Source organism: Rhinatrema bivittatum, chromosome 7, assembly GCF_901001135.1.
Source record: "Rhinatrema bivittatum chromosome 7, aRhiBiv1.1, whole genome shotgun sequence".
Classification (NCBI taxonomy): domain Eukaryota; kingdom Metazoa; phylum Chordata; class Amphibia; order Gymnophiona; family Rhinatrematidae; genus Rhinatrema; species Rhinatrema bivittatum.
Window position 1 is genome coordinate 137,283,225 of NC_042621.1, and position 18,981 is coordinate 137,302,205.

The 18,981-nt window shown below is 44.2% G+C and overlaps 1 protein-coding gene across 1 annotated transcript in view; it reads right to left on the minus strand.

The window, feature by feature from the left end:
- The window catches only part of HYDIN (HYDIN axonemal central pair apparatus protein), a 1,819,717-nt gene that overhangs the window by 664,812 nt on the left and 1,135,924 nt on the right, over nucleotides 1-18,981 (minus strand). Inside the window, exons 47-49 of the mRNA XM_029609235.1 lie at nucleotides 15,481-15,705; nucleotides 2,220-2,428; nucleotides 1,157-1,339 (exon numbers count right to left, since the gene is read on the minus strand). Of these exons, the coding sequence (XP_029465095.1) occupies nucleotides 1,157-1,339; nucleotides 2,220-2,428; nucleotides 15,481-15,705 (617 nt within the window). The remainder of the gene's footprint in view (nucleotides 1-1,156; nucleotides 1,340-2,219; nucleotides 2,429-15,480; nucleotides 15,706-18,981) is intronic.

Consider the following 18,981-nt stretch of genomic DNA (forward strand, 5'->3'; position numbering starts at 1 on the left):
CGTATAAAACTGTTTCATGCACAGAAATGGCATTTTATAAAGCTGACATGCAAGTATACAAACTTATGTACAAACATAACATATGTGTGTATCTGGACTGAGTGCACGCGTTCCTGGATATGCAGATGTAGACAAGTTTGGATGGCCTTACTCGTAAACTTTATGAAAGCTGGCAGTATGGGGCAGATTTTTAAACCTGCGCGTGGGCGTAGATTTGTTTGCACAACCCGGCGCGAACAAATCTACGCCCGATTTTATAACATGTGCACGCTGCAGCTCGCATGTTATAAAATCCAGGGTCGGCTTGCGAAAGGGGTTGCACAATTGTGCAACTTGCGAGCGCCGAGCCGCGCAGCCTGCGGCCTCGGAGGGAACTTTCCTTCTGCCCCCACTGCACCTTCCCTTCCCTTCCCCTATCTAACCCGCCCCCCCCAGCCCTATCTAAAACCCCCTCCTTACCGTTATCAGGAAAGTTACGCCTGCCTTCAGGCAGGCGTAACTTGCGTGCGCCAGCTGGCTGCCGGCGCCATCCCCGGCACAGCGGCTGTTCCAGAGGCCTCGGCCCCGCCCCTGGAACGCCCCCGGGCCGGTGCCCCATCCACGGCCCCGCCCACAGAACGCCCCTTTTCGAAGCCCTAGGACATACGCGCGTCCCGGGGCTTGCGCGCGCTGCCAAGCCTATGCAAGATAGGCTCGGCGCGCGCAGGGGCAGCTTGGGGCAGCTTTTCGGGGGTTACGTGCGTAACTCTTTGAAAATCTGCCCCAATATGTGTAAGTTTTCAGGAAAAGTTTGTGCACACCAACTAGCAGGAATAACAAGCACAGATAGTTTTGATGGGATAATTTTCAAAGTTGATTTATGTATGTATGTCTTCTTTAAAAATTAGTGTAACTTCTTTTTGCGCATTCTCATGGGTTTGTGCATTCTTTGTGATTTTTGTTGCATAGTCAGGGTAATTTTTAAACCGTCCCTTATCGCCTCTACATCCTGTTTAACTTCTACAGAAAAAGGAAAATACAATTCTAAGGTTGCTCCTGACCAGGAAGCTTTCCAGAAACAGGAATATTTTATGCTATTGCCACCAGGTTGATGCTCAGAGATACTTTAAACAAAATTATCCATATTTAACAGCAAAAATTATAAACAGACACTTACATAGGGTCTAGGCTGATGGTAGGAAAGCTGCAGATCCCTCTGCAGTACACTTGATATAGCCGTCGTGTTCCCAAAATCTCAAAATTCAGAGTTTGATCATACTGTCCTCCAATAAAAGAGGCAAAATGTATCCGCATGGAAACCATTCCATTTGGGGGAACGATCCAGCGATAATTGTTCAGCCTAAAGATGATGGAGCAGAGTCAGTCTATCTCATGCTGATGATTTATTAGAGCAATATTCATAATTTGGAGCTTCATTTATCAAAATGTAATCTAAATTTATTTGTGTTATGCAACATACCGCTCTGCTGACCTTGTCCAATCACAGCAATTCAAAGATGATCTGGATCAAGTATATTTCGCTGAACTAGATCAGAGATCTATGCCTTGGCTAACATAAAAGTAATCTCTGTATGACAAATAACATCTGTTGTTGCTAAAGGACTTCTAAGGGCTATTTTAATGGACTCTTGATTTTTTCATTAGTTATATATTTTATGTTACTTATTCTTAAGACTTTTGGACCTGATATTCAGCATCATTTATCTAAGTGGCATTATATTAGTATTCAAGCACTGTCAATAGCTGACACTTACCTGACTAACGTTTTATTTGGCTAAAAAGTTTGACAATAAATCACAAAATACAGATATGACTCTTCAGGTGTACCCACACAAAATAATTATACATATAAACACCTTGTAATTTTTCACCTAATTTATAATCTCCAATCTTCTTTATTCAATATCTTCTATTTTGTATTCTTTGGGGTTTTTTAAATTTTTTTATTAGAAGATATAGAATAAAGAAGATTGGAGATTATAAATTAGGTAAGACGTTACAAGGTGTTTTTATGTATAATTAAAAAGTTACAATAATAAAATCACAAAAGGCCGCCGCCCCCTAATAGTTGTAATCCAGAAACCCACAATCAATTGTAGATAAAGAAAAGCAGTTAATAAAGTTTCTGGTCATTTAGTTCAAAACCGATGACCTTTAAGACCTGTGCTTAATTTGAACACTGGATTTCTTTATATTGCAACTATCTCAGTGAGTCTCACCTGAGGAATCTCTCATGGACGGTTTCCCCAGAGAGGCTGCCTTGATCAGCAGACACAGGTGTCATAACTCTAGGGGGTGTTAAACGGTTTTCCAGATTTGAATGGCTCTTCTTGAGTGAGGCCACTCGGCGCTTTTCTCTAGTGCTCTCACGTCCTGATTCATATTTGTCCTTCTTGTGTCGACTCTTAGGTGGAGTAACTGACTCTTCCTGAAATCCAGAAAGACTAGAGGAAGAAATGATTTATCTAGCACAGCATAAGGAGGGTAATTTTTACAGTGACTTCTGCGGGTAAAGTGAAGTTGTTTACCTGTAATGGGTATTCTCCATAGACAGCAAGACAAATCAATCACACAAATGAGTGATGCCATCTGATGACCCTGACCTGGATGTACTGTCTCAGAGCCCAGAAAATAAAGTCTTTCTGAGCATGCATAGGAGTTCTAGCACACCAGTCCCAGGCAAATCTCATTCTCTTCATTAGCAGAGCTTCAACTCTAGGGGAGTAGGGTGGGATTGTGTGATTGATTTGTCCTGCTATCTACAGAGCTACAGAGCTATCTACGGAACACCCTTTACAGGTAAGTAACTTTACATTCTCTGTGGACAAGCAGGACAAACCAGTAAATGGTGTTTTCCATATATATAGATGGATGAATTAGCCATGCTGTCTGGGATGTCCCCCTGACGGCCCAAGGTAGAAACTCTCTCCACAGATACAGAGCTTTGATCTGTGCACCTGCATGGCTGTTCCCGCGCAATTACCTGAGTTGTTCAGTTGATAGAAAAGCATGTACGAGAAGTGAACAGAGATGAAACATAGGCAAAGATAGAATGAGTAAAGAACTGTCCAGGGAGGAGGGTGGGATTGCATGGCTAATTCATCCTGCTATCTATGGAAAACACCGTTTACAGTAAGCAAACTTGCTTTTTTTCCCATCAATAAGCAGGCTGAATTAGCCATGCTGTCTGGGAGTCTGGGAGTCCCCAGCTAATAGTCTCTTGAGCACACCTTTAACTGTATGTCCATGGAGGTGACCTTTGTCTTTGGCAAGGAAATGACATCTACTTCACATTTCCTTCAAATGGAAATTAACCATCTTCAAAAATTCTTCAGCTGAATGTTTACCCGATCAACCAATATTATTCATATCACATCATGTCCCGGAGGGGAATTCACCATCCGGAAATGACATCTACTTCACATTTCCTTCACCTGAAAACAAAGGTAATGTCACGAAGATGTATGGATGGGGTTATGAGCATATGCATTCTTGAGATCTAAACAGGAATGGTAGAATGGTTGTGTGAGATGTCATCCTGAATTTCTCCTTCTGAATAAATCTGTTGAGGGCCTGAAGGTCCAAAATGGGTCAGAGGCATCACCTCCTTTTTGGGATGAGGAAGTATGGGGAGTAAAATCCTCGATTGTGTTGATGTCAAGGTAATGGTTAGATAGCATGCTGTTTGAGAAGCAACTGAACCTCATGGTGAAGAAGAACATTGCTTTTTCAGTTTCGAGAAGATGGTGTGAGATGGGGCAGTTGTGGGGTTAATCGGAAGTTTGGTTGGTGACCCTTCTGTACCACAACCAATGGTCCGATGTTATGGAAGACCAGGTCTGGTAAAAGGAGGATATCCTGCTGCCTATAGCCAACAAAGGCTGTGGCCGAGCTTTTTTCAAAAATTCTGTTGAGGTTTGTGGTTGCTGCCTTGCTGTTGCTTTTGTGGTCATTGAGCTCTCGCAGGTCCCCTTGCTTGTGTTTGTTGCGTTTGTTGTTTCTGAGTTTGATAGGGGGGTACCCTGTAGGGGTTGAATGGCCAGTATTGACATCTCTGGTAGAAAGACTTCTTATAAGTTGGGTAGAATCTTTTCAAGGAATATTGTTCCGTTGACATCGTAAGTGAAGAGACCACAGCACTCTGCTCCTTCAGTCGGGTTACAATCTCTCATAATCCATCCCCAAATAAATTATCCCTTCTTTTCATGTACATCTTCACGGATGGCACTTGCTCGAAGCCAAGCAATCCTGCGGTTTGCTACTGAAGCCGCTGATGTTCTGACTGATGTATTGAAGGCCTCGTACACCGTACAAAGGAGATAGCATAAGCCCTCCTCCATGTCAGCTATGGCTTCATTCTGTAGTTGGCCGTCAGTTTTTTAACCCTCTTTAGGTTTCAAGACTTGCAAGCATTCATACAAATATTGGGTGATATAAAATTGATGTTGCTGAATCCTGGATTTCAGCATTGCTGCTTGGAAAACCTTCTTTCCAAAGTCCTCTAGGTATTTATTATCTCTCCCTGGTGGTGTATTCCAGTATAGGCACATCTTCTTTGCCTTCTTCATGGCCAACTCAACCACTATTGATGTGTGGGGTAACTGCACTGATCCATAGTGCAAAGATTTTTACATTCTGTATTTCAGATCTGATTTCTGTGAAATGGGAGGCCCCAAGAAAGGAGATTCCCAGGATTTGTCCAATAGGCCTTCCAGTACTGCTTGAGATAGAAGTGCCGTCAGTTCCAACGGGATGTCAAAAATCTTGAGAATCCCAAACACCTTCAATCTTGGATCTGACAATTTTTTCGTCTCTATTTTTAATAGGGAACCCACCTTTTTTATGAACTTTGAGTATGTCAAGTCCTCTGGAGGTGAGGAGGATTCCGATGTTTTCTCCAGGGGTCCGATAGAATTCCCTTGGACTTGCCAGGAGAAGTTGGTGGAGAGTTGGGAATGTCCCTGTCAAGTTCTGAGACTGCTGGACTCAGGCCTTGACAGCTGTCCTCTCCTACTCCTACTTCCTCAGGGGGGGGGGGGGGAGAGGGAAGCGATTGTGACAAATTATCTTACAAATACTAGAGGATAGCCTAGCATGGTGGGTAGCAGGCAGAGTGACAAAGAAGGTTTGTAGAATGTCTGAAATTTGTGACATGGCTTGTGAGGCGACACCACCCAATTTAGGGTTGGAAGGGGGGGGGGAAGGGGATGTTCCTTTCTTTGCAAAGGTGAATCTACCTCTTTCATCCTTCCTGAATGGGTTGACCATATTGTTTTGGAAGATGGTAATACTGTCAGAAGAATTGAGGAGTCCAGTCCCATGTTGCTGTGTGACTGGATCTGGCCCTCATGATGAGATCTTTGCCTTTTGACCAGGAGTTCCTGGAGATGAGGCTGTTTCCGTTTTTGCTTAGAAACATCTGAAAGGCCTGTAAACATCTACCTCTGGGAAAGGAAGCTGAAGAATTGTAGGAGACCCTCATGATGTTTATATCAGAGTCGTCGGAACCCCGGAGTTCTTCTGCAATGAAAATTGCCTGTGGGTCCAGATGCCATTGAGCGTGAGAGGCTCCTTCTAGATGTTCCCTTAATTTATTCTGTGTCTTGTTCATCAAATGTATCGACAAATGGTGTTCCTGAGTCAAATGTTTACCCTTCATCTTTCCTTCCAACATGTTTTTCATCAGTCTTGCGTTGTGTGCTATGCGTCATTAGTCATCCTGCATCGTACGCTTTTGAGTATCGTGCGTCAAGCGTAATTATGTGTCATGCATGGTATGCCATACTATTTCATGTGCCATGCGCTGAGCTGCGTTGTGCTTCATTTTTTTTGGAGCCATCAGCTTCTGCACGAAGGCTCTTGGCTTTGATGGCGCCTTCGGGTCTTTTGGGGGTTTTCCCCTGAATCCCTACCTTCAGGCTCTCTGTGGGGTTTCCTCACCTGGCTCCAGCCTGTTGAGGTTGGTTCCAGTGTTGCCACCCGTTTTGCTGGGGTTGGCCTCTCCGGCTTTGGCACCGGTGAAGATTGAGTGGAGCAGTGTGTCAGAGCATATGAGCCCAAAGACTCATTCTCCCTCAGTCTGGTGATTTTTTCAGCCCGTTGATGTTGGGCCCCTGGGGACATTCTGCCATAGTTGCAACAGGATGTCTGGTCATGGTCTGGCCCCAGGCACAGGTAGTAATAGTTATGCTTATCAATGGGGGAAAAAATGTATTTATACAAGTGGAGACTCCCAGACAGACAGTTGCTAAAGAAATACTTGTTTTGTTTAAAGTATATGCAATCCAGAGAATAAAGGAAGTTGGGAGAATTGAAGGATTTAGTTGAAAAGATTTTTCAGAACTGTCTGTCTAAAGGCATAGTCATTCCAGGAATGGTACTCTAGACAATATTTGACAAAGGTGTGAACAGAGGACAAGGTTGCTGCTTTGCAAATGTCTTGTACTGAAACTGACTGGAGAAAAGCCACTGAAGCTGTAGTAGCTGAAATCAGATGAGCCTTAACCCTTTCAGGGAGGTCTATCTCTAACGCTTTCAACAAGAAGCATACCAGTAGCATATCAGTATAACAACAAGCTTTGATTCCAAAGGTCTATCTCTACTGCTTTATAACAGAATGAGATACGGTCAAGTAGCCAAGTTGAAACAATCATTTTCCTACAGGTTTGGCTCTGTTTACTTGGATCATATGAAACAAACAATTGAGAGGACCTCTGGAGCAATTTTGTCTTCTCTAAATAAAAAGTATAGCTCTTCTACAATCCACTGTATGACATATCTGCTCTGCCTTTTTAGTGTAAGGCTTTGGGAAAAAGATTGGAAGGAATATGGATAAATTGAAATTGAATTCAGAAACAACTTTTGGCATAATGTTTAGGGATGTACATTCATTTTTAATTAATGAAAATAATATAATGAATGAAGCCATTTTCAGTTTGTTCCAAATCAAATGAACCAAAAATACCTGAAATTTTTGAGTATTTTCATATTTGTTGTATTTTTATTTTTTTTTTTAAATAGGCCTCCAGCAGGATCAGGCCTGATCCTAGCACTAAGGCCTAGGCCTGACACAGGGGACCAGCTCTGAGCCCTGGGCATGACTCCTGACATTGGGGCTCAGCCCGGTTCCTAGTACAGAGGTGTAGGCTCGGGCCTCCATGCTTGAAAAATGACCCTCTCTGCCTGGAGGATTTGCCAAATGATGCCTCCCCCCCCCCCCCCCTCAAATGTAAACAAACCAAACCAAACCAAAGATTTTGGGACTGCACAGCTCTTATAAGCTTTGGGTGAATTAGAAAAGTTACCCCTACCTACATCCCTAGTATGCAAATTGAGTGCTCTCCCTCCTAGTACACTCTAGCTTCACCCTACTCTCCAGCTCTCCCCCTCTTTTTGTGTGGAAATTGAGCTCCCCTCCCTCTCTTCCTGTACTCTCCAGTTCCACCCCACTCTCCAGCTCCTCCCCTCTCTCTCTATATTGTCCAATCCACTGTCTACTACCATATATGAAAATTGAGTTCTGCCGCTCTTTCTGGCTATACTCTCCAGTTCTGCCCCTCTCTCTCTTTGTACAGTCCCCTCTCTACTACCACAAGGTATATACAAGCTCAGCCTGCACTCTCTACTAACACACATCTCAATTATGTACTTTCTATACTTCACAGTCTTGGATAGGCTTTTACTACTAGTCTTTGTGCACGGAGCAGGAGAGGGACCTTGGGGTGATAGTGTCTAATGATATGAAGTCTGCGAAACAATGCGACAAGGCTATAGCAAAAGCCAGAAGAATGCTGGGCTGCATAGAGAGAGGAATATCGAGTAAGAAAAGGGAAGTGATTATTCCCTTGTACAGGTCCTTGGTGAGGCCTCACCTGGAGTACTGTGTTCAGTTCTGGAGACCGTATCTACAAAAAGACAAAGACAAGATGGAAGCGGTACAGAGAAGGGCGACCAGGAAGGTGGAGGATCTTCATCGGATGACGTACGAGGAGAGATTGAAGAATCTAAATATGTACACCCTGGAGGAAAGGAGGAGCAGAGGCGATATGATACAGACTTTCAGATACTTGAAAGGTTTTAATGATCCAAAGACAACGACAAACCTTTTCCGTAGGAAAAAAATCAGCAGAACCAGGGGTCACGATTTGAAGCTCCAGGGAGGAAGATTCAGAACCAATGTTAGGAAGTATTTCTTCACGGAGAGGGTGGTGGATGCCTGGAATGCCCTTCCGGAGGATGTGGTGAAGACCAGAACTGTGAAGGACTTCAAAGGGGCGTGGGATAAACACTGTGGATCCATAAAGTCAAGAGGCCGCCAATGAAGAGTGGGTGACTCACCAGAATGATGGCTACTGCCTGGAGACAATACCCTTATTCAATAAACGTACACATGCTTACTGTGACTCCAACATCGTTCTAGCTTCAACAGCAAGAGGAAATGTGGAATAAAGGATCTGCACTCACAAAGGGGGGAGTAGCTGGCTTGTTACGGCGGTTACTACCCCAAACCAAATAAGCCTGTTACTTCTATTTCTATGCATATACAGCATAGTTCTCTGCTTCAACGGCAGGGGAGAAGAAAAAACTGATACTTCACGCATATCCAGCATAGCTCCCTGCTTCAACGGCAGGGGAGAAGAAAAAAGGGTTCACACTCACAAAGCGGGGAGTAGCTGGCTTGTTACGGCGGTTACTACCCCAAACCAAATGTGCCTGATACTTCACTTTCGATGCATATCCAGCATGGCTCTCTGCTTCAACAGCATGGGAGAAGAATAAACTGATACCTCAAGCATATCCAGCATAGCTCCCTGCTTCAACGGCAGGGGAGAAGATAAACAACCAATAAGGGCTGTATACCTTGGTCTGAGTAAAACAAATAAGCATGGGTGTAGCTTGCTTATTGCGGCGGTTACTACCCCTACTACCCCTAACTTATCAGCTAGATATTCACTTGGATGCAGCTCCATCACTGCTTTCTACATTAATGGTGGGGGTGGAAAGGAAATAGAACCAAGACCTAAGAGAAACAGATAAGTATGAGAGAAAAAAGTGTGTGAAGCTTGCTGGGCAGACTGGATGGGCCATTTGGTCTTCTTCTGCCGTCATTTCTATGTTTCTATGTTTCTATGTTTCTTTGAATATTTGCAAAAAGGCAGGATCAACTACTAATGCTTGCTGTTCATTTAATCTTCCAGCCAAAATTATAGCTATGAGAAAAAGTATTTTCCAGGAAAGATATCTTAAATTATTTGTTGGCATAAGTTCGAAAGTAGGTTTCATCAAAGTTGAAAAGACCAAATTAAGGTCCCACTGCATTGGTGGATTTTTATAGGTGGGGCCAATGGTTAAGGCCTTTTATAAATCTTACTGTTATCTGAAGTGGGGATCCTGGAAATCCCTCCAACGATTGATGATATGCTGTGATGGCAATTAGATGTACCCTGATTGAATGAGATTTTAAGCCTGAATCAGAAAGATGAAAAAGATATTACCACAATGTCGAGGTGTTACATACAAATGGGTCTTGTTTATGGGTTTTTTCATCAGATAGAAAACCTTTCCATTGGAAAGCATAGGAATGTCTCAAGGATGACTTCCTAGCTGTTAGTAATACTATTTTAATTAAAAAAGACATGGTCTACTTGGAGCTCAATATCCATGATGTTAGTGAGACAGTACAAAGGTTGGGGTAAAAAAGTGAACCACTGAACTGGGTTAGAAAGTATAGAAAGACTGGAAGGTGAATAGGTTGAGCTGACAATCTTTGGAGCTAAGGAAACAAAGCTTGGTATGGCCAGAAGGGGGCTATTAAGATCATTCTTGCTCTGTCCTGTCATAACTTCAGAATGGTTTTAGTGATTAAAGGTATTGGGTGACAAGCATATATTAGGTCTTTTGACCAAGTGACGGCTGAAGGAATATGCCACAATGTTGGACTTTCCTGGAGTGGTTGTGGTGAAGAGATGTATCTTCTCTAATGCCCATATTTTTAGGGCTTCCTGACACAATACCTGAGAACCCATTCTTCCCTGTTTGATAATGTAGTACATTGCTACAATGTTTCCATTTTGAATTCACAGGATTTTTTCCTCTATGAAGGGTTTGAAGATTAGAGGCACTTTTGAAAATAGCTTTCATCTCTAAGATGTTTATGTCAAGAGATTGCTTTTTTCTTGTTCCAATGTCCTTGAGAACAAAAGTGGTCCAAATGAATGCCCCATGCTCAAATGGATGTGTCAGTCATCACAGCTGCTCAAACTTTAGGGAAATGGAAGAATTGATCTTGCACAAGATTTTGTGGTTGATTTCACCAATTTAGAGATTTGGAAAGAGGAAGAGTAATTGGTATGTTGTCAAATATAGGCTGTGAATGTTGATTCCAGTAACCTTTGATGTGCCATTGCCAAATTCTCATGTGGAGCTGTGCATACAGGGTTTCATGTACTGTAGCAGCCTTGTGATCAAGCAGTTCCATGAATTTTCTTGCAGAGACTAGAGTCTGACTTTGAATTAAACATCAATGATAGGACATTCTTGGATCAGAAAGGAAGGAAGGCCTTACTCATTGGAGTATCTGGTTGTGCTCCTTTAAATTCCAGGAGACCAAAAGCAACAAATGAAATTTCTTGTAGTTGAGGACAAATCCTAGGGAGAGAAAAGTGTGAACTGTGAGGTGGAAGATGTCTTGGCTTCTTTTAAAGATATGCTCAATAATCAGCAAGTTATCTAAATATGGAAATACTAAGACTACTTTTTCTCAGATGATTTGCTACCACTGCTAGGCATTTTGTTCAGACTTTTGCAGCTGCTGACCATTATCAATCCAAAGGGAAGGACTTTGAATTGATAATGGTCACTTTATACTGTGAATCTGAGAGGTTTCTTGTGGTCTGGATAAATGGAAATGTGTGTATAACTATCCTTGAAATCCGAAGTAGTCAACCATTCGTAGTCTAAAAGTGGGAGAATGGTTGCTAGAGTGTCATTTTGAATTTCTCTTGTTTGATATTTAGAATCGAATACAGGCCTCCTGACTTTTTGGGGATTAAAAGGTATCTTGAGTAAAATCCCTTGTTTCTCTCTGTTGATAGAACCAGATCTATTGCATGAGAAGAGAGGAATGAAGCAATTTCCTGTCTTATGTATAATTGGTCCTTGGGAAAGGGCTGCAACAAGGGAGACGTTATTGGAGAAAGTTTCTTGAAGTTTTGTCTGTAATCTTCTTGGATGATACCAAGCACCTTTTGGTCATAGGTGATAAGGGACAACAAGTGATAAAATAATTGAAGCCTGCCCCACTGGAAGGCAGTTGCAGTCAAAAAATTTGAGTCTATTTTTGGGGCGACTATTGGATGGACTTTGTCTGAAGTCTGACCATAGTGCATTGTCTGTTGTTGGCATTGATAGTGTTGTCTCTGGAAAGGATAAGAGGTGTAATACTTTCAAGAGTAATAGAACTGTCTTCGGTAGGGTTGGTACTTCCTTTGAGAGGCTGCTGGATCTACTGTAGCTATTGTATTATTGTAAAGTTGTGCATTGATACTTTATGATGTTTACTGTTTCCTTTATTCCAAAAAAGACTGGTCTTCCAGACAAGGAGCATAGGCCAGTTTATCATGGACATCTTCTCTAAGACGAGAAGCCTTGAGTCACACCAGTCTACTGGTAGTTATAGCATATATCCTAGAAGAAGTGTCAAAGTTTTCATAAATTAACTTTAGAAGATGTTTTGAGCATTCATCCACTTCCAATAAGTGGGATTGGAACTTTGCTGGCAGCTCCAAGGATAGGGATGTGGATTCATCTTGGATCTTTTGTAAGATGTTGTATAAATATTGTGAAATCTGAAAATGGTATGTCAAAATTCTACTTGAAGCATGTCTTGTGAAGATTGAGGGTTCTGTACCTCCTCAATGGTCTTTGTAAAAGCTGAGTCAGAGTTGGAGACTTAAACTGTCTAGAAAACCTTTCCAGTACCGGGGAGCATTCTTGGAAAGGAAGTGGCATTTCCTTTATATAATGCTTTATAAAATCATATCATATCTTTTGAATGAATAATCAGCAGTTTTTGTCTGAAGGAAAAGTCATTGAAGATGTGTCTGATTCCATGAGTAGGACTGATGGAAAATGTCTGTTCTGTGCAGAAGCCAACAGATCTGTTGTCTTTGGCAGCAATATTTATTAATTAAAATTATTTATCTCACACCCTCCAGAATGTTCAGGGAAGGTTACACAGCCACATATACAACTCCAATATTTTCAGCACCAATAAAAACAGCTTTGATGCAGTCAGTGCCAATGTAGACAGCTCTGATTTTGGTGCTGATGTAGTATGTGGCACAATGTAAGTCAGCACCAAAGAGGCTGATAAAGTTGGCTCTGTTTTTGGTGCTGTAAAAGATTTTCCAGAATTAGAGGACATTCTGGCCTCTTCTTTTTATAAGGTTCTGGTCTCCTCGAGCTTGATGCTATTTTTCCCTCCAGGAAAAAGGCCTCAGAAAATGATTTCAGCTGCCTGTATCTGAGAACCTTTGGAGACATTTTGGCACAAGCCTCATAGTCAGACATATCATGAGAAGATCTTAGGAACAGTTTAATTGGTTGTTTTCCTGAAATGACTGAATTTTAACTAAAAACCTTTTTTTTTTATTAAGAGGTTGAGGAGACTCTCTGAAATAATTAAAACAAATTGTAACAAACCCTCACCACCACCATATTTGAGGTAAAACCCAGAGAAAACTGGAAAATAATTAAAAAGTGGGTCAGTGATAGAGAACAGTGCTTCTTGTGGCGGAAGAGAGGAGACTGAGGAGACTCACATGGGAACATTGCATGGGAACTCCCATACATGTGTTATGTGACATGGGTTTTTCGTGTGCCCTTGGGCCTCGGCCCGATCCCAGACTGATCCAGGACCGAACCCAACTTGTCCAAGCATGGCAGAGACACGGTCTTACCCTCTGCCAGGCCTGCAAGCTCCCAAGGCCAACAAGATGATGTTGGAAGGTGAACGGTCCTCCGACCGTTCCAAGCCCTTTCGGACCTGCCGCTTAGAATCTGCATGGAGCAGCAGGCCGGCCTGAGGATGAGGGCAGACAGAGGCCTTGACACGAAGACATGATACTATGACTAGAACGAAGACATCACAAACGAGGCTGCTGCAAAGACATGATACCAAGGCTGATGCGACGGCATCACAGATGAGGGTTGATGCGAAGACATGACACCAAGGCTGATGCGAAGACATGACACCAAGCCTGATGCGACGGCATCACAAACGAAACGAAGAACTTGACGAAGTCCTGATGAGACGAGAAGCTGGGAAGGTAGACATTGGCACTGTCTCTCAGGGCGCCCTACTCAGCCCACCTTCATGGGTGGACCCAATGGGCTGGTTGCGGACCAACCTGTCCCACTGCACACCCTACACAGCCCGAGGGGGCTGGTCACAGACCACGTGGAGAGTGGGACAAGCGCAGGAAGGAATCCAGCCGAGGCAGGACTTCGATGATGGGTCATCTGGAGCACCATAAAGGCTGGTAGGACAGGACGGCTCAGGAGCGCAGGACAGAAGCCCACTGCCGGCATCTCCACAGCTGGCAGAACGGAAGGCCCAAGAGCACAGAAGCAAAACACCAAGGAGGGCTGGAACACCAGGGAGCGAAACATCAGGAGACCTGGACGAGGACCTCAGGCAACGAAGACATAGCAAGAAGCTGATGAGACGAGACGAGGAGCTCCACGAAGAACACCAAGGACCTGACGGAGCGCTGGCAGGCAGGAGCCTCCAGGACTGAAACAACTCTGATGCAAGGTGAAGAGGAAATGCAGGAACAGCCCTTTTATAGGGCTGACACAGGAAACAGTCTCAAGGTGGGGCCCAGGGCATATCCGGCCGTAGACCCTTTAAATCTTGAAGGGAGGTGCGGCCGCATGCCTAGGAGGAAGCAGGAAGCTGTGCAGGCCCATGGACAGCGGTCCTGCACCGACATCGATGCAGAAGAAGCAGGGCTGGGCCTAGAGACAGGCCCCGACGACAGCAGCGGCTCCAGCCACTGCAGGAGGCCCCGAGAGCGGCTCCAGCAGCCAATCCAAACCAGGGCTTGCGGCCTCCAGCCGCGAAGATGATGAGGACGGCGGCGGCGGCTCCATGCCGCGTTGGAAAGCGGAGAAGTCCGCGGCTCCAGCCGCGTTGAAGAAAGCACAACAGGCGGCCTCCGGGCTGCGAGAGAGGACAGAGTCCGCGGCTCCAGCCGCACAGAAGGCCCGACTTCGGTGGCTCCATGCCGCGATGAACGTAGCAAGGTGAGGAGCCTGCTCGCGGGAGACAACGGGTAGGTTCATAACAACATGCTCAGACTTTACTTTCTGAGCTCTGAGAAAGCCTGTCCAGGCCAGTGTCTTCAAATGATGTCACCCACTTGTCTGGCTGCATTTTGTCCTGTCCTGCTTGACCATGGAGAAAACAATGTTTTACTTGCAGAAATGGCCCTTTAAAAAATTTGCATAAAATTATGAGCATATGCTCTATGTGTGTGTGGAATTTTAAGTGCATCGGGAGAGGCATTCTGTGGGACAGAGCCTGAGCAGGGTTTCCATTTATGCCCATACTTTTCAAAATTATCCTATAAAGACTGTATCCCCTATAGCATCGTTTATGTCTAGTAGCACTTTAGAAACAATAAAAGATAGCTGTAGTACAAGAGCATTGATTATATTGGATAATGGCTATGATGTTACATTTTTATGTTGTTAAAGAAACTGTACAGAATGAACAGAGTAACTAGCTCTCTACACTTTAAACAAGAAATGGCTATGTATATTTTATAGTTATTCATTTTATTTTAATTGATTTATATTCTGCCTTTCAACCACTTCAAAGCAGATTACATATTTATTCATCTTTTCACCTTTTATAAACATAACAGATCAGGGGACAATAATCAAAGGGATTTATGACAGTGTAACTCCCTCTTCTGAAATCATAATTTTTCCCTCCCCATCTGCACAGAGTTCAAGATTCTCCTACTAACTGACAAGTGCATTCACTCTGCAGCTCCCTATTACCTGTCCTCTTATATCCCCCCCCCCCACCCCGCCCACTCAGCTCTTTCCAACTCTAAACTTTGTGCTTTACTACTGGACTGTATGCCTGGAATAGCCTTCCTGATTTGATACATCATGTTCCCTCTTTATCCATATTCAAGTCCCACCTTTTTAAGGATGTTTTGATTTCTTAAACTCTGGCTCTCTCTGATCATAGCTTTGTTGATTTTAACCAAGTTTACAATAATAAATGCCATGAAGTCTTTTATCTGTGTGTTTTGACTACACTGAAAAACTCCAGGAAGAAGGGACTGTTTTTTATATGTATCTGTGCAGCATTATGTATGTCTAGTAGCACAACAGAAATAATAAATAGTGTAATGGTACTAATCACATTACTGTAAACCAAACAAAACTACTGGGAACTTTTACTTTCAATGATGGGACGGTAATAGCCTCCATCTCAGGCTCTGTCTCCTTCTTCTCATCCATAACCACACTGGTGACCTCAGAAGGTGGAGGGGTAAGGAATGTAAAGTTCTCCATTGCATCCTGTTTTTTCCGAGGCTTCCTCTTCGTAGGATAGGGGACAACAGAAAACAAGGCATCAGGAGGGATTGGCGGCCCAGAGGAACCTAATCCCAATGCATCCAAGATCTAAAACAGGAAAGAACATATTGTTGTTAGCCAAGTATGAACAAGACTAGTTATCATTATTATGAACTTCTATCTTGTCTTCCTGTCAGTACTTTATTTGTGGCTTCTTTCTCAAGAGTGGGAGCATTAAGAGGAGAGGGGGGAACACTGAGAGGAGAGGAGGAGCACTGAGAGGAGAGGATCACCATGTTGGTGGCTGAAAGGAATCAGTAAGTTTTGCTTGGGAATTTTTTTTTTTAAGTATTGGGGAGAAGTAAACTATTGGGGTTTATTATTTAGTAGAGATGTGAATCGTGTGCCAGATCGTCTTAACGATCAGATTCGGCTGGGGGGGGGGGGGGGGGGAAGAATCTGATTGTTAAGATAAGTGAATTGGAATAGTTTCTGATTCCAATTCACATCGCTAATTTTTTTTTAAGTGAGGCCCGCGCCGATAAAAAAAAAACAACCCACCCGACCCTTTAAATCGACCGCCCCCCTCCTGACCCCCCCCAAAACCTTTTAAAATTACCTGTTGGTCCAGGGGGGCCTCGGGGAGAGGAGAGATCCAGGGGGGCCTCGGGAAGAGATTTCCCGTTCCCAGGCATCAGCTGTTCTAAAAATAAAATGGCGCCGATGCACCTTTGCCCTTACCATGTGGCAGGGTATCCGTGCCATTGGCCGGCCCCTGTCACATGGTAGGAGCACTGGCTGGCCGGCGCCATCTTTAAAGATGGCGCCGGCCACCTTTACTCATCGGCCCTTACCTTTACTCATCAGCCCCTATTAGGGGCCATCTTTAAAGATGGCGCCGGCCATCCAGTGCTCCTACCATGTGACAGGGGCCGGCCAATGGCACGGATACCCTGTCACATGGTAAGAGCAAAGGTGCATCGGCGCCATTTTTTTTTTAGAACAGCTGATGCCTGGGAACGGGAAATCTCTTCCCGAGGCACCCCTGGATCTCTCCTCTCCCCGAGGCCCCCCTGGATCTCTCCCCGACGCCCCCCGAGGCCCCCATGGACCACCAGGTAATTTTAAAAGGTTTTGGGGGGGTCGATTTAAAGGGTCGGGTGGGGTTTTTTTTTTTAGCGGCGCGGGCCTCACAAAAAAAAAAAAGGGTCGGGAGGGTGGGGGGTCAATTTAAAGGGTCGGGTGGGTTTTTTTTTTATCGGGCCATAGGCGCCATTTTAATTAGTGGCAGCCAAAATGGCGCCGATGGCCCGAGAGCGGGAGATCGCGCCGGGACCCCCCTTCCCCCCACTGGACCACCAGGTAACTTAACATTTTGGGGGGGTTCGGGAGGGTGGGGGAGGGTAAGGAATTGGTTTTAAAGGGTTGGGGTGGGTTTAGGGGTTGTTTTGGTGTGCCGGTTTTCCCGCCCTCCCCCAAATAATTCCCGTGCCCTATTTAACGATACAATACAAATGCCCCTGACGATAAATCGGGGGCATTTGTATTGTATCGTGCACTCTAACGATTTTGGACGATTTTAAAATTATCTGACGATAATTTTAATCGTTCAAAAACGATTCACATCCCTATTATTTAGTGTGTTTGTGCTTTTAATAGTCAGTAAGGCAGCTAATAAACAGAAGTTAAAGTGTTTATTTTTAAATAGTCAGTCAGTAAGGCAGCTAATAAGCAGATGTTAGTGTGTTTGTATTTCCCAACCCTCCCACCCCTCACTCATCCTTTAATTTATAGGCCGGTGCCACTTTCACAAACACACAAAAAAAATCAGCCTTTTAACTTCACTTCACAAATTCCCCACACATTATTGAGAGTTTGATCATTCCCCAGTAGGCCACTACCAGACATATAGTGAATTCACTAATACATTTAAAGGACGTTAATTAGACACATTCCTACTCCCATAGCACCCTAAAACTTAACTAGGAACTGAACAAATTTCAGATGAAGGCAGCAGTCCAGCAGCAAGAGGGGAACCTCCCAGTCTTTTGCATCGAGTGTCACATGAATGATTTTTTACCCGCCAGTGAGAAGTTGTACGTGTGCATCCGAAGCAAAGAGCTCCTGTCTCTCAGAGATTGAGTCCGATCTCTGGAGGCTAGAGTGGCAGACCTGGAGGAGCTGAGGCAGACAGAGAGGTATATAGTTCAGACCTTCAGGGACATAGTAGCCAAGTCCCAACTTCAGACTGGCTGCCCTGGTGCTGCCTTGGAGGAAGAAGGTCTCATGATCGAACAGCATCAACCTGGTGCAGCAGGAAAGGATCCTGTAGCAAGGACCTGCTCTCCAGATGGTGCATTGTCCTTTCACACCGAGGATGTGTCTCCAAGGGCTACTGCTCAGGAGGGAAGGGTTAGGTTGGCCGTCATAATTGGTGATCCGATTATTAGGAATGTAGACAGCCGGGTGGCTGGTGGGCATGAGGATCACTTGGTGTGAAGGTGGCGGACCTCATGCATCACCTAGATAGGATTTTAGACAGTGCTGGAGAGGAGCCGGCTGTCATGGTACATGTGAGCACCAATGACATAGGAAAATATAGAAGGGAGGTTTTGGAAGCCAAATTTAGGCTCTTAGGTAGAAAGCTTAAATCCATAACCTTCAGGGTAGCATTCTCTGAGATCCTCCCTGTTCCACGCGCAGGACCCCAGAGGCAGGCAAAGCTCCGGAGTCTCAATGCGTGGAAGAGACGATGGTGCAAAGAAGAGGGATTCAATTTTGTAAGGAACTGGGGAACCTTTTGGGAAAGGGGGAGTCTTTTCCGAAGGGATGGGCTCCACCTTAACCAGGGTAGAACCAGACTACTGGTGCTAACCTTTAAAAAAGAGAGAGAACAGCTTTTAAACTAGAACAAAGGGGAAAGCCGGCAGTCGCTCAGCAGCGCATGGTACGGATGGAGGTATCTTAATAGGATATTAATGATGCAATAGAATTAGGGCATCCCAACACTGAGGTTCCAATAAAAGTAAAGTAATCCAAGTGCCTGTAACTAAAAACTCACCTGAGCTGAAAAATTATTATTTATCCCTATCAATTAAAAATCAGAATGAAAATACAAACAAAAAACAAACTTTGAAATGTTTGTATGCTAATGCCAGAAGTCTAAGAAGTAAGATGGGAGAATTAGAATGTTCAGCAGTGAATGATGACATGGACTTAATTGGCATCTCAGAGACATGGTGGAAGGAGGATAACCAATGAGACAGTGCTATACCGGGGTACAAATTGTATCGCAAAGACAGAGAGGAGCATCCGAGAGTAGAGATGTGAATCGTGTGCCGGATCGTCTTAACGATCAGATTCGGCGGGGGGGGGGGGGGGGGG